General features: G+C 36.3%; 1 protein-coding gene across 12 annotated transcripts in view; it reads right to left on the bottom strand.

Moving 5' to 3' along the window:
* The window catches only part of LOC138700107 (T-complex protein 11-like protein 1), a 137,149-nt gene that overhangs the window by 36,338 nt on the left and 88,018 nt on the right, over positions 1–12,793 (bottom strand). For 8 of the 12 annotated variants that reach the window (XR_011332207.1, XR_011332209.1, XR_011332208.1 and 5 more), the window contains one exon: positions 7,316–7,548. The exons of 1 other annotated variant lie outside the window; for it this stretch is intronic. Coding sequence is in view for 5 of the 11 variants with exons in the window: in XM_069826430.1 (XP_069682531.1) it covers positions 7,349–7,548 (200 nt within the window). In the remaining 6 variants the exon portion in view is untranslated. Of the gene's footprint in view, positions 1–1,729; positions 1,823–2,063; positions 2,143–7,315; positions 7,549–12,793 lie in introns of all 12 variants that reach the window. 3 more of the 12 variants (XR_011332205.1, XR_011332204.1, XR_011332206.1) reach the window with 2 other exon arrangements.

Below are 12,793 nucleotides of genomic sequence, written 5' to 3'. Positions count from 1 at the left end.
AAATCAAAGAGCCATATCTCCATAACCGTTCGAAAACGGACCTATATTCATATGAACTTCTTCACTCAGAATAACTTCAAAATTCCCATCCTAAATTTTTTACCTTTCCTCGTGAATCACCCTATATATATATATATATATATATATATATATATATATATAAATTAATAATAGAAATAAATTGCGCACAATGTACATTGAGTTTCTAGTCTGCTGTCAAAAAATCTGAAAGTTAGAATTTATAAAACAGTTATATTACCGGTTGTTCTGTATGGTTGTGAAACTTGGACTGTCACTCTGAGAGAGGAACATAGGTTAAGGGTGTTTGAGAATAAGGTGCTAGGAAAATATTTGGGGCTAAGAGGGATGAAGTTACAGGAGAATGGAGAAAGTTACACAACGCAGAACTGCACGCATTGTATTCTTCACCTGACATAATTAGGAACATTAAATCCAGACGTTTGCGATGGGTAGGGCATGTAGCACGTATGGGCGAATCCAGGAATGCATATAGAGTGTTAGTTGGGAGACCGGAGGGAAAAAGACCTTTGGGGAGGCCGAGACGTAGATGGGAGGATAATATTAAACTGGATTTGAGGGAGGTGGGATATGATGATAGGGACTGGATTAATCTTGCACAGGATAGGGACCGATGGCGGGCTTATGTGAGGGCGGCAATGAACCTTCGGGTTCCTTAAAAGCCATTTGTAAGTAAGTAAGTAAGTGCATTGAGTTATATGTCATTTATAAGTTCACTGATGGAGCATTTTCTTGCTGGACATCTCGATATATATATTTTTATTTTTTTATTCTAATTTTCAGCATACAATGTAACTGTGTTCACCGTTCAGGATAAGACTGAAGCAATGATAAAGAAATTAAAACTTGTGGTTTTGCTGATTTATCAATCGACAATTCGATTCATTTCTCACTCTGTGACTTTCCAGCAATGTATGATTATGAACTCTCGTTCCAATCTTTGGAAGTATAAAAAAACTTTTACATTGATTGATATTAAAATTAAGGGAATGTTTCCCAAATTGCAATGCAACACTACAACTGAGCCAGACTTAGCAAAGCAACATCAACCATTCCATATAATCTTATGGCAAGACTACATCTAAAAACTGGTTCAATTTGCCACAGCAAACATCAACCATCCCACTGATAGCATTATGGTAAGTTTAAAAAGCTGGTTTCATTTTTCACAGCAAAGACTTGTTGTTGTTTAGTCAACTGTCTGCAGACAGGTCTGAACCTCACAAGTGATACTAATAAGGCATCACTTATGAGGCAACTAGGCCAGGAGATAATAGGGTAGGGTGGCCAGTTCCTTCCCCTCTCAAAGACATGATATAAACTAAAATAATGTTATATTTATGTATTTTCAGATTATATTCAAAAGCAAAAACTGAATTTTAATAGTACTGTCAATTTATTAAGGATGTTTTATTAACTATATTATGCAAATGTTGAATGAGTAGAACATGATTTCCAGCTTAATGAGATTGAAAAAATCAGCATTTAGTTTTATTGATACATTTAAGAGAATCTACCTTGCAACGTGTGTGTGTGTGTGAGTGTGTGAGTGTGTGTGTGCGTGTGCGCATGTGCGTACGTGTGTGTGTGTGTATGCACGTGCACACACACTTTTGCATCCCAAAAATAACCAACATAACTTCAGGAATGTGTTTTTCATAAATAAACAATGGAAATAGTTTATATTTACATATGTCTGGAAATGTTTGGTTTCCGAGTTACAGGCTTTCACAGGAAGTGCATACTGCTACCAGAAAGTCTTTATCTCTGCACAAGTGGTTTCCTGCAACAAAAGATACTGTTTAACACAATCTAGTAATTGCCTGATTAGTGCTACATGTTAATGGGACGTTTATGAAACCATATACATAAATCAGAATTGAGCAGATATTCGCTTTCTGTATGGTTTGACAGATGGCAATGCTGTAGAGTTTTGTTCTTTGTACCAAGAAATATTACAACACCAAAGATTTTCAGGTAGGAAAACTTAATTTTACGAATACGTGAATATGAGAATTTTGCACCTCGAGCTGTTGAATGAGGAGACCAGATCTACATCTCCTGCACAAGAGGAGGAGCTTCTGGATATTGTGAATGCGACTCCTAAAATCAACACACAAGATTAGCAACACAAGTAGGTATTCTTCGTTTGACAGTCTGGAGAATCTTGCGAGAACATTTATATCCCTACCATCTACAACATGTAGCCTACAGACATTGTCACGAGCAGGAGTAGTATTCTGACAATGTTTCTTTCCGCAATGTGCTACAACTCATAACTTTCCTGCCTTAATGATCCTCACAGATGAAGCACAGTTCACTCGAGATGGGATCACGAACTTCCACATCATCATGTGAGCATTCACTCAACATATACCACTAATCAAGCAACTACCATATTGTGTTGCAGGAATACATCTGTAGGAGATAATTATAGACATTTCAGTTAGCATGTTTTGTGAAAGCCTTAACTTGGAAACCAGCATTTCCAGATCTATGCACAGTACCAAAAAAAAGTAATGGACCATTTGAATATTCAAAGTACCAGATATAAGACACTGAGCATGCTAGGAAACCTAGAGACAGATACACAAACTATCACTAACGGAATTACTGAAATTGGGTGTTGTACAGAGTGTTGTCATAACCTGTTCAGAAGTGCACTTGAAAAGATGCAAAGAAAATGGATTTGCTGTTTATATACAGGCTGATTCATGAGGAGTTACCACCACTTACGGAGCATATTTCCGAAGACATTTTGAGCAAAAAATGTCATATAAACATTGTCTCAATATCTTTGGAGTTACACTAATTTGAATTTGTTTGTAAAATACCTTTTTTTTTTTTTTTTAGTCTTAAGGGTAAGTATATTACAAATAGAGAATGACCTATTCAGACGTATCCTTTCTTTAATTGGTTAGTATACTTACTTATGGCTTTTAAGGAACCCACAGGTTCATTGCCGCTCTCACATAAGCCCGCCATCGGTCCCTATCCTGTGCAAGATTAATCCAATCTCTATCATCATATACCACCTCCCTCAAATCCATTTTAATATTATCCTCCCATCTACCTCTCGGCCTCCTCAAAGGTATTTTTCCCTCCAGTCTCCCAACTAACACTCTATATGCATTTCTGGATTCGCCCATACGTGCTACATGCCCTGTCCATCTCAAACTTCTGGATTTTATGTTCCTAATTATGTCAGGTGAAGAATACAATGCATGCAGTTTTGTGTTGTGTAACTTTCTCCATTTTCCTGTAACTTCATCCCTCTTAGCCACAAATATTTTCCTAAGAACCTTATTCTCAAATATCCTTAATCTCTGTTCCTCTCTCGAAGTGACAGTCCAAGTTTCACAACCATACAGAAAAACCGGTAACATAACTGTTTTATAAATTCTAACTTTCAGACTTTTTGACAGCAGACTAGATGACAAAAGCTTCTCAACCGAATAATAACATGCATTTCCCATATTTATTCTGTGTTTAATTTCCTCCCGAGTGTCATTTATATTTGTTACTGTTGCTCCAAGATATCTGAATTTTTCCACCTCTTCGAAGGCTAAATCTCCATTTCGTACACTCTTAGACAAAAAAAATGACCAGCCTCTTGAAGCGTAAATTTGTCTAAGTTCCGTTCGGCTGTGCGCCAAATACACAAGACTAAAATCAGAGTAGCAAGGACGAAACCAGCGAGATCCAGGAACATACTCTTATATCGGCAAACAACGGTTTGAATTGTGTATGTGTCATAGCTCCGTGGTAAAACTCTCACTTCACACGCAGAAAACCCGGGTTCGTATCCGCCTTCTTGTAAGTATATATGTATTTGTTTCGTTTTATTTTTCCTCTAGCTAGAAACAAATGATACATTTATTAACGTGCACAGGAGTTAGGGATTAGTAGAAAAATTAAACAAAAACATTCAGTAATATCAGAGACTTCTTCCTAATTACCCTTGAATTAAACTAATTCTCAGTTCTTGGATCTTCTCCCTTCTCCATAAGGAGTATTGTTCAGGTAGTAGTAAATAGTAGTAAGTAGTAAGTAGCAGCAGCAGTAGCAGTAGGTAGTAGTAGTAGTAGTAGTAGTAGTAGTAGTAGTGGTAAGTAGTAGTAAGCAGCAGCAGCAGCAGCAGTAGCAGTAGGTAGTAGTAGTAAGTAGTAGCAGTATCAGTAGTAGTAGTAAGTAGTAGTAAGTAGTAGCAGTAGCAGTAGGTAGTAGTAGGTAGTAGTAATAGTAGTAAGTAGTAAGTAGCAGCAGCAGCAGCAGTAGTAGCAGTAGCAGTAGGTAGTAGTATGTAGTAGTAGTTAGTAGTAGTAAGTAGTAGTAAGCAGCAGCAGCAGTAGCAGTAGGTAGTAGTAGTAAGTAGTAAGTAGTAGCAGCAGCAGTAGCAGTATCAGTAGTAGTAGTAAGTAGTAGTAAGTAGCAGCAGCAGCAGTAGCAGTAGAAGTATGTAGCAGTAGGTAGTAGTAAGTAGTAGTAAGTAGCAGCAGCAGCAGTAGTAGTAGCAGTAGCAGTAGCAGTAGGTAGTAGTATGTAGTAGTAGGTAGTAGTAGTAGTAGTAGTAGTAGTAGTAGTAGTAGTAGTAGTAGTAAGTAGTAAGTAGCAGCAGTAGCAGTAGCAGTAGTAGTAAGTAGCAGCAGTAGCAGCAGAAGTAGGTAGCAGTAGGTAGTAGTAGTAGTAAGTAGTAAGTAGCAGGAGCAGCAGCAGCAGTAGCAGTAGTAGTAAGTAGTAGTAGTAAGTAGTAAGCAGCAGCAGCAGTAGCAGTAGCAGCAGCAGCAGCAGTAGCAGTAGTAGTAAGTAGTAGGCAGCAGCAGTAGCAGTAGTAGTTAGTAGTAAGCAGCAGCAGCAGTTGCAGTAGTAGTAAGTAGTAAGCAGCAGCAGCAGCAGTAGTAGTAAGTAGTAGTAGTAGTAGTAAGCAGCAGCAGCAGCAGCAGTAGTAGCAGTAGTAGTTAGTAGTAAGCAGCAGCAGCAAGCAGCTAGCAAGGAGTAGCAGTAGTAGTAGCAGTAGTAGTAGTAGTAGTAGCAGCAGTAGTAGTAGTAGTAGTAGTAGTAGTAGTAGTAGTAGTAGTAGTAGTAGTAGTAGCTGTTCTTGTTGTTGTTTTCTAATGCCAGGCATTTGACAATAAAGTCATTTGATCTCTTGCACTCCAATATTTTTCAAAGATATTATCATGACCAGCCACTGAAGCACAGATTTTGAGGTGTTCCGAATCCATTTCTTGGTTTGAGTTGCACAATAGCCAGTTAGGGGACTGATATATTCCAATTCTATGCAGGTGTTTGGCCAAACAATCATGGTCTGTTGCCAATCTAAATGCAGCTACAGACGATTTTCGTGGTAAATCGGGAATTAACTGTGGATTTTGATGCAGAGAGTTCCATTTTTTCCTTTGGGATTGAGTTATCAAATTTTGCTTGTTGAAGTCTAAGTATGTAGATTTAATAAATCTTTTCACAGAGTAATACGTAGATTTAGTAACAGGTCTGTAAGTAGCAGTGCTGCCCTTCTTTGCTAAAGCATCCGCATTCTCGTTTCCCAGGATTCCACAATGGGATGGTATCCATTGGAATACAATTCTTTTATTGAGTGATATTAATTGAGAGAGCATTTTGGTTATTTCTGCTGTTTGAGATGAAGGTGTGTGTTTAGAGACGATTGATAGAATAGCTGCTTTGGAGTCTGACAATATAACTGCATTCATAAATTTATTGATGTGGCATAGAAGATTCCTGAGACATTCACTTATTGCAGTGATTTCACCATCTAAACTTGTTGTTCCATATCCAAGAGATCTATAAAGGGAGAAGAGACAGTACGCAACACCTGCACCGGCACCTTGTTCTCTGGAGATCAAGGATCCATCGGTGTATAAATGAAGCCAGTTTTGTGGAGGGTACCTAATATTAATTGTCTCTAAAGACAATTGTTTCATTATTTCAGTGTTTACTTCTGATTTCAGTATTTCTTCTGTTAAATTTAGATTATATTCTATATTTAATAGAGTTAAAGGGTTTGGTTTAATTTGTAAGTTTTCTTTTAAATTCGGGATATTGATTTTCTGTTTTAATTCTTGAACCATGGATATGAAACTTTTTTGAGTTTTCAATCTACAGAGAGGACTGTATGAATGCCAATTGTTTCCTGGTAATCTGATAAGTTTTTCATATTGAATCAGTGCTTTTTCGTCTATTGTCATTTTGATGCTGTTAATATTAGTGAGGAATCTCATAGAATCTATTGGAGTTGTTTTGATTCCACCAGTAATGAGTCTGAGAGCTTGGTTTTGAACATATTCTATGTCGTTTACGAAAGGTGAAGTAATTGAAATTTCTCCGCAGTATGTCAGCACTCGCTGTATAAACATTTTGTATGTAGTGTTCAAAGTATTCCTAGAGCATCCCCATTTCTTTCCTGCTAGTCTTTTTAGAAGGGAGAATCTTTTACGAGCTTTTTCAGAAATGTATTTCAAATGGTTGCTCCATGTTAACTTACTGTCGAAAATAAGTCCAAGATATTTGGATTCATAAGTCCTAGGAAGGTGTTGGCCATTGTATTGGATATTGAATTCTCTTTCTTTTTTACCGAGTGAAAATATTTGGTAGTTACTTTTGCTTAAATTGAGTGTCATCAAATTTGATGTATTCCATTCATGTAGTTGATTTAGAGCTTTAAGAGCAGAATTTTTAATTTTGTCTCTATGTCTGTAAGATCCGGAAGTCCACAAAACTATATCATCTGCAAATAGTGCTGTTTTCATGTTTGATTCCTCTAATAGGGAGGGTAAGTCATTTATATAAATATTGAATAAAGTTGTGCTGAGGACAGCGCCCTGAGGTAGACCTCGATATGTTTGTCTATAACTAGAAAGTGAGTTACTGAATTTAGTGGCAATGAATCTTTGACTAAGGAATTATGATATCCATCTGAACATATTGTGGAGATAACTAATTTCTGGAGTTTTAGTAATAATTTATTTCTCCAAACAGTCTCATATGCTAACTGAAAGTCAATAAATATTGCCAAGGCATCTTCTTTCTTGTTAAAACTGTCTTTTATTTCTTGGCCGAGGCATATGACTTGTTCTTTGGTAGAATGTGTAGTAGTAGTGGTAGTAGTAGTAGTAGTAAGTAGTAAGTAGTAAGTAGCAGCAGTAGCAGTAGCAGTAGCAGTAGCAGTAGCAGTAGTAGTAGTAGTAGTATCATCCATATATAATTCTGATTATGAGCTAATCATATACCGTATGTACAAGTTCTGTACAACTCTTACCTTAAATTTTAATGGATAATAATCAATCCATGTTCACTTAGGTAAAACAGCTTGTGTGATGATATCAGTGTAATATTCGCCAAACACAGCACGGTTATGGGAGACAAGGCGGAGGAACTGTCCAGTGATGGATGTGAGCTCTGTCTGCAGTGAAGACAGCCCCAGGGGAATGCGTAAAGGGGCCGCTGTGGAGGATGTTACTGTCTGCAGCAAGAACTCTTTTACCCTCATTCCTGTAAAACCATAACTTGTTAGATTCATAATTGCACTTTCCCCCTCCTCTTTCATACAGGCAGGGTTCTTTTATGTAGGTCTACTATAAATTTATGACAAGAATCTCCAAACTTACTTGTCACATATAAGAAACCATTATGATAGGTCAGATCTGAACCTGTGAATCTTGGACGTAATGGTATCCACTTGTTGTGCCCAAGGATTATGATAAGCAATATATTTTCACTTTAATTTAAAGTAATGAAATCGTATTATTAATACATGCATACATGCTTTACAAGCGAAAGAGCTCGCTTCCTGTTTCGACAGATTACAGAGCACAGTTTAGTTAACGTCAGCAACTCAGCACAGTCCAGTCCTTGAACATGCAGAAATGCGTACGCTTGCATTTTGCATTTTTATTGCGAACTCAACTTAGCAACAGCTGACTTATAGCGAAGATACAGCACCTCTCGCGAGACATTCTAATTGGCAATGATTCCGAAACTCTGAATTTCCATTGGTGAAGTCAAAAACAGATTCAGTCGTGAAAGTTCCTTAAATCCATGTTGTTCTAAGTAAGGACCGGAAACGCCGATTTAAAATAATGGTTAAGAATCAGAAGCGTGGTGTTTAGTGAATGCAATACCGTCTTTTCAGAAGATTTGCGGGTAAAATAGCGTCACTCTGGTACATCACAAAGGACGCAGTTCGAGTTTATAAAAGGACATGAAACGTCGAAAACGAGGTCATTAGTTATTGGTCAAGATAGCGGTCATGGAGTAGCGCTCCCGACGTCCAGGAAGAAACTCACGAATATGGCATCGAAAATGGGATCAACTGGGACCAGCATTAGGGTTCACCCTACTATTTATTGTAAGTAAAATCATCAGATCATTCTTTAAACTTTTCATTTAACTAGTTATCTTGGTACTTCAGAATTAACAGAAATTTTCATACTTTCCAAATCGTTCAATACTCAATATTTTATTTGTAGTAAATTGATATTTTTATTAATAAACTTAGTAATAGTGAATTTCTACACTTGTGATTATTCCGAAAACCTGAGATCACATTCATAATAGGAATCCCTCCTATCCATAAGAAAGAACAGTTTATAAAGTATAACGCAGTGTCTGATTCGTTTGTGTTATCTTGATAGAGATTATAACTCGCGATTATCTCGAAGATAAGCCATCCGCCCTTGTCGCGGCAAGCGCCACGACAAATTACTGGTGTCAGATATGATAGAGCTTAACAATAAATTATGGTGTCAGAAATGGTATAATAAATATTGGTGTCAGAATTAATATAGTATAACAAAAAGTTGGTGTCAGAAATGGGCACAACACACTCGATCACCATATAGTGATTGGTGGTTCCCATGATGAGTGTAAATGTGGTATAGTCCTATTTTAGTCGATTAACTGATGGTTTCTAACTAACTAAAAGTTTCTTATTCTATCCAGAGCAGTGTATATTGGAGAGTACCGCATTCTTTTGATCCGATAAATGCCGATGTGGTGGCCATATTTACTCCTGTGGAGAGAGAGTACAACGCAAGACTTGGGTAGGAACACGGGTTTCTAGTGTGATATTCCATTGCTATCCTGAAGAATGCCATGTTGTTGTGCAGTTCATCAATGTGTAATCAATTGTCATTGTACAAAATTAGCATTAAGTCACAAACAAGGAGAGGAACATCTTCAATGATTAATTTTCTCAACGACATAATATTTTCACTGCGGACTAAAGCAAGGAGATGCACTATCACCTTTACTTCTTAACTTTGCTCTAGAATATGCCATTAGGAAAGTTCAAGATAACAGACAGGGTTTGGAATTGAATGGGTTACAGCTTCTTGTCTATGCGGATGACTTGAATATGCTAGGAGAAAATTCACGAACTATAGGGAAAACACGGGAATTTTACTTGAAGCCAGTAAAGCGATAGGTTTGGAAGTAAATCCCGAAAAGACAAAGAATATGATTATGTCTCGTGACCAGAATATTATACGAAATAGAAATATAAAAATTACAAATTTATCCTTCGAAGACGTAGAAAAATTCATATATCTTGGAGCATCAGTAACAAATATAAATGACACTCGGAAGGAAATTAAGCGCAGAATAAATATGGAAATGCTTGTTATTATTCGGTTGAGAAGATTTTGACATCTAGTCTGCTGTCAAAAAATCTGAAAGTTAAAATTTATAAGACAGTTATATTACTGGTTGTTCTTTATGGTTGTGAAACTTGTACTCTCGGATTGAGAGGGGAACAGAAATTAAGAGTGTTTGAGAATAAGGTAATTAGGAAAATATTTGTGGCTAAGAGGGATGAAGCTACAGGAGAATGAAGAAAGTTACACAACACAGAACAGCACACATTGTATTCTTCACCTGACATAATTAGAAACATTAAATCCAGGCGTCTGAGAGGGGCAGGGCATGTAGCACACATGGGCGAATCCAGAAACGCATATAGTGTTAGTTGGGAAGCCGGAGGGAAAAAGACCTTTGGGAAGTCCGAGACGTAGATGGGAGGATAATATTAAAATGGATTTGAGGGAGGTGGGTTATGATGATAGAGACTGGATTAATCTTGCACAGGATAGGGACCGATGGCAGGCTTAGGTGAGGGTGGCAATGAACCTCCGGGTTCCTTAAAAGCCATAAGTAATGACATAATATTTATAATTGAAAATATCAAGGTGGGCAAAAGCGGACGTTTGAAACCATTCCAAACTGGTATAATATTGGTAACAAAAACAGTTCTTGATTTTCAAGAAAGTTGTCTTATTAAAGAGATCATGAAATATCTTATGCTAGATAGATGCATGCAGAATGTGTTAGATAATTTATTTTCTGCTATCTGTTCCATAAATCCAGTCCCGGATGCAAAATAATTACGATTTCTCAGTTTTTCTCAAAAACGAAGCATGGAAATTACGCAGTTTGCGATTCTGAACAATTAGTTGAGTTTCTAGGTACATAGGCCTATGTAAGTTTAGTGAAGATGAATGTGAGCAAAAGGAAATTGATAAAGGCTAAATTGTAATTTAACTGAAAATATAAATATAGACTTGAGTGACCAACAAGCTCTTTACTATTTGTTGGGATGAATTTGTTCAAAATAAAACAAAATAAGTTATATAGTATTTGTGAAAACTATATTTCATCTCTAATACCTGATAACAGGAATGAATCTATAAATTTTATTAGCACATTAGTGACTCTCAAGTCGTACAAGGAAATGTCACTTGTATACCCCTGTAAATTTGTGTTTGATATAATCCTAAATGCAGGAAAATGTGAAACGTTGGTAGAAAATGAGTTGACACTAAAGGATTTGAAGTCTTTATTCATTAACACTTCAAGTCATACGTTCCCAACTTGTCATAATATTTTTCAAGAAGTCTTATCACTGTATTTTAGGACTAGAATGTATTTATTGTTAAGAAAATTGTCTGTTATAGCAAATGCACTACAACAATCTGCTAAATGTGGTAGTGGAAGTGTTGGTATGAGAATTGCAGTAGAAAATTGCTGATGTTATCCCTATTGAAATGGACACAACATAAATAATAAAGTGTTATCTCTAATGAGTCATTTCATTATGACAATAATGTTTATTAATTTTATTCTTCTCTCCTGTATTCAATAAACCACAACAACATGTATGATATCGTCTTTAATGAGCTTCCTTCTAGCATTACTGCTTATGCTTCTGTGTCTAGCAAGGAGTAAATATGGCTGCAGTCGCCGTGAATGCACTACTCTCTAATATACACTGCTCTGATTCCATCAAGGTTTAGGCCACTGTGACTGTTCTGATCTCAAGAATTAAGTTCATCTTTCCATCTTGTAATAGGTGTTGCAGGAAATCTAGTTCCCATTGGCTTTTCATTTATATATTTTTTTAATTGCAAAAACATCACATCAGACCAATAATAGACCACAAAGATCCTGAATTCCTGAAAACAGAAATTTCTGAGTTTGAAGAATAGTGAATGATATAAAATTTTGAAAAAAAAAAATATATATATATATATATATATATATATATATATAGGCCTATATATCTGTGTATGTGCGCACGCGCGCACGTGTGTGTGTGTGTGTGTGTGTGTGTGTGTGTGTAGTAAACTTCAAATGAACATTTTGAATCATGCCCATAAACATTAATCAGATATACTACATATTATTACAATAAATAAAATGTATGTCAAATTAAAAAATTATGACTTAAAATAAAGGTGATAATTCAAAATGCTAAAGAAATCTTTGATGATACCTATGATAATTTTTTTCCACAGTTTGATGTTGAATACCAAAAGTTTTTAACATGCCCCATGTAAATTTGGATATACTATTCCTGCTACCAAAAAGTAGTTCCATGACTGACCAGTTTTTAGAAGGTACACCATAACTAATGCTCAAGTCAGGAATACGTGATTCATAAATACTTTTCCTTTCCAAGTCAATTGCCCTTGCCTGGTCAATTGTTGTTTCGAAACCAATTGTAGGATCAAGAACTACAGCTTTACTTTTCTTCAGATGATGGCTATAATATCAGCTCTTCAGATGGATTCTGTTGAAGAGGTGCACTGTACTTATTTTTAGATGTGCCATTTTTAATTTTGCAAAGCAGAAGCTAGCATTGATCTTACTTTATGATGGCGAGTGTTTCTTAGTAGTTCTCCTTTATGGCAAAAGTCCAACACACGGCCAAGGGTTTCATTCTTGCTACAGTCAGTATGACGACAACGGATTATGTTAGGACATATACCAGGGACTGTCCAAAGACAACGATGTTAAAGAACATTTTCAGACCATTGTTCTATTTCGAAATTGGTAAATCTTTTTTGTTATTGACACAAAAATATTGGCTTTAGAGTGATCTGCCTCTTCATGTGTGCACTTTCCATGTATTAAAAGCTCATTCTCTTAATATTTTCCTTACATTCCTACCTGTCCACTGAGTACCATCATTGTCATTGGGTAGGTGCAGTTTCTTTATTATAATTTTCCTTTCGGTAGGAATGTCTCTTACAGTATGAAGATATGCAAAGTCAACTTGAAGCAAACTGCTACCTATGTTAAAATGTTGGATGGATGTTTCCCATTTCGCTTGCATAAGTCCTAAACCATGATATGTTTCAGGCACAGTTTTATCAACAGGGGTTAAAATTTAACCTTGTGTTATACAGTTTTAACTCTAGATTTGACTTTTTTTTTTATTATTATTTTTTTTTATCCAATG

Source organism: Periplaneta americana, chromosome 5 (genome assembly GCF_040183065.1).
Source record: "Periplaneta americana isolate PAMFEO1 chromosome 5, P.americana_PAMFEO1_priV1, whole genome shotgun sequence".
Classification (NCBI taxonomy): domain Eukaryota; kingdom Metazoa; phylum Arthropoda; class Insecta; order Blattodea; family Blattidae; genus Periplaneta; species Periplaneta americana.
Note: the sequence above shows the minus strand (reverse complement) of the source record. Positions and strands in the feature narration are given on the sequence as shown.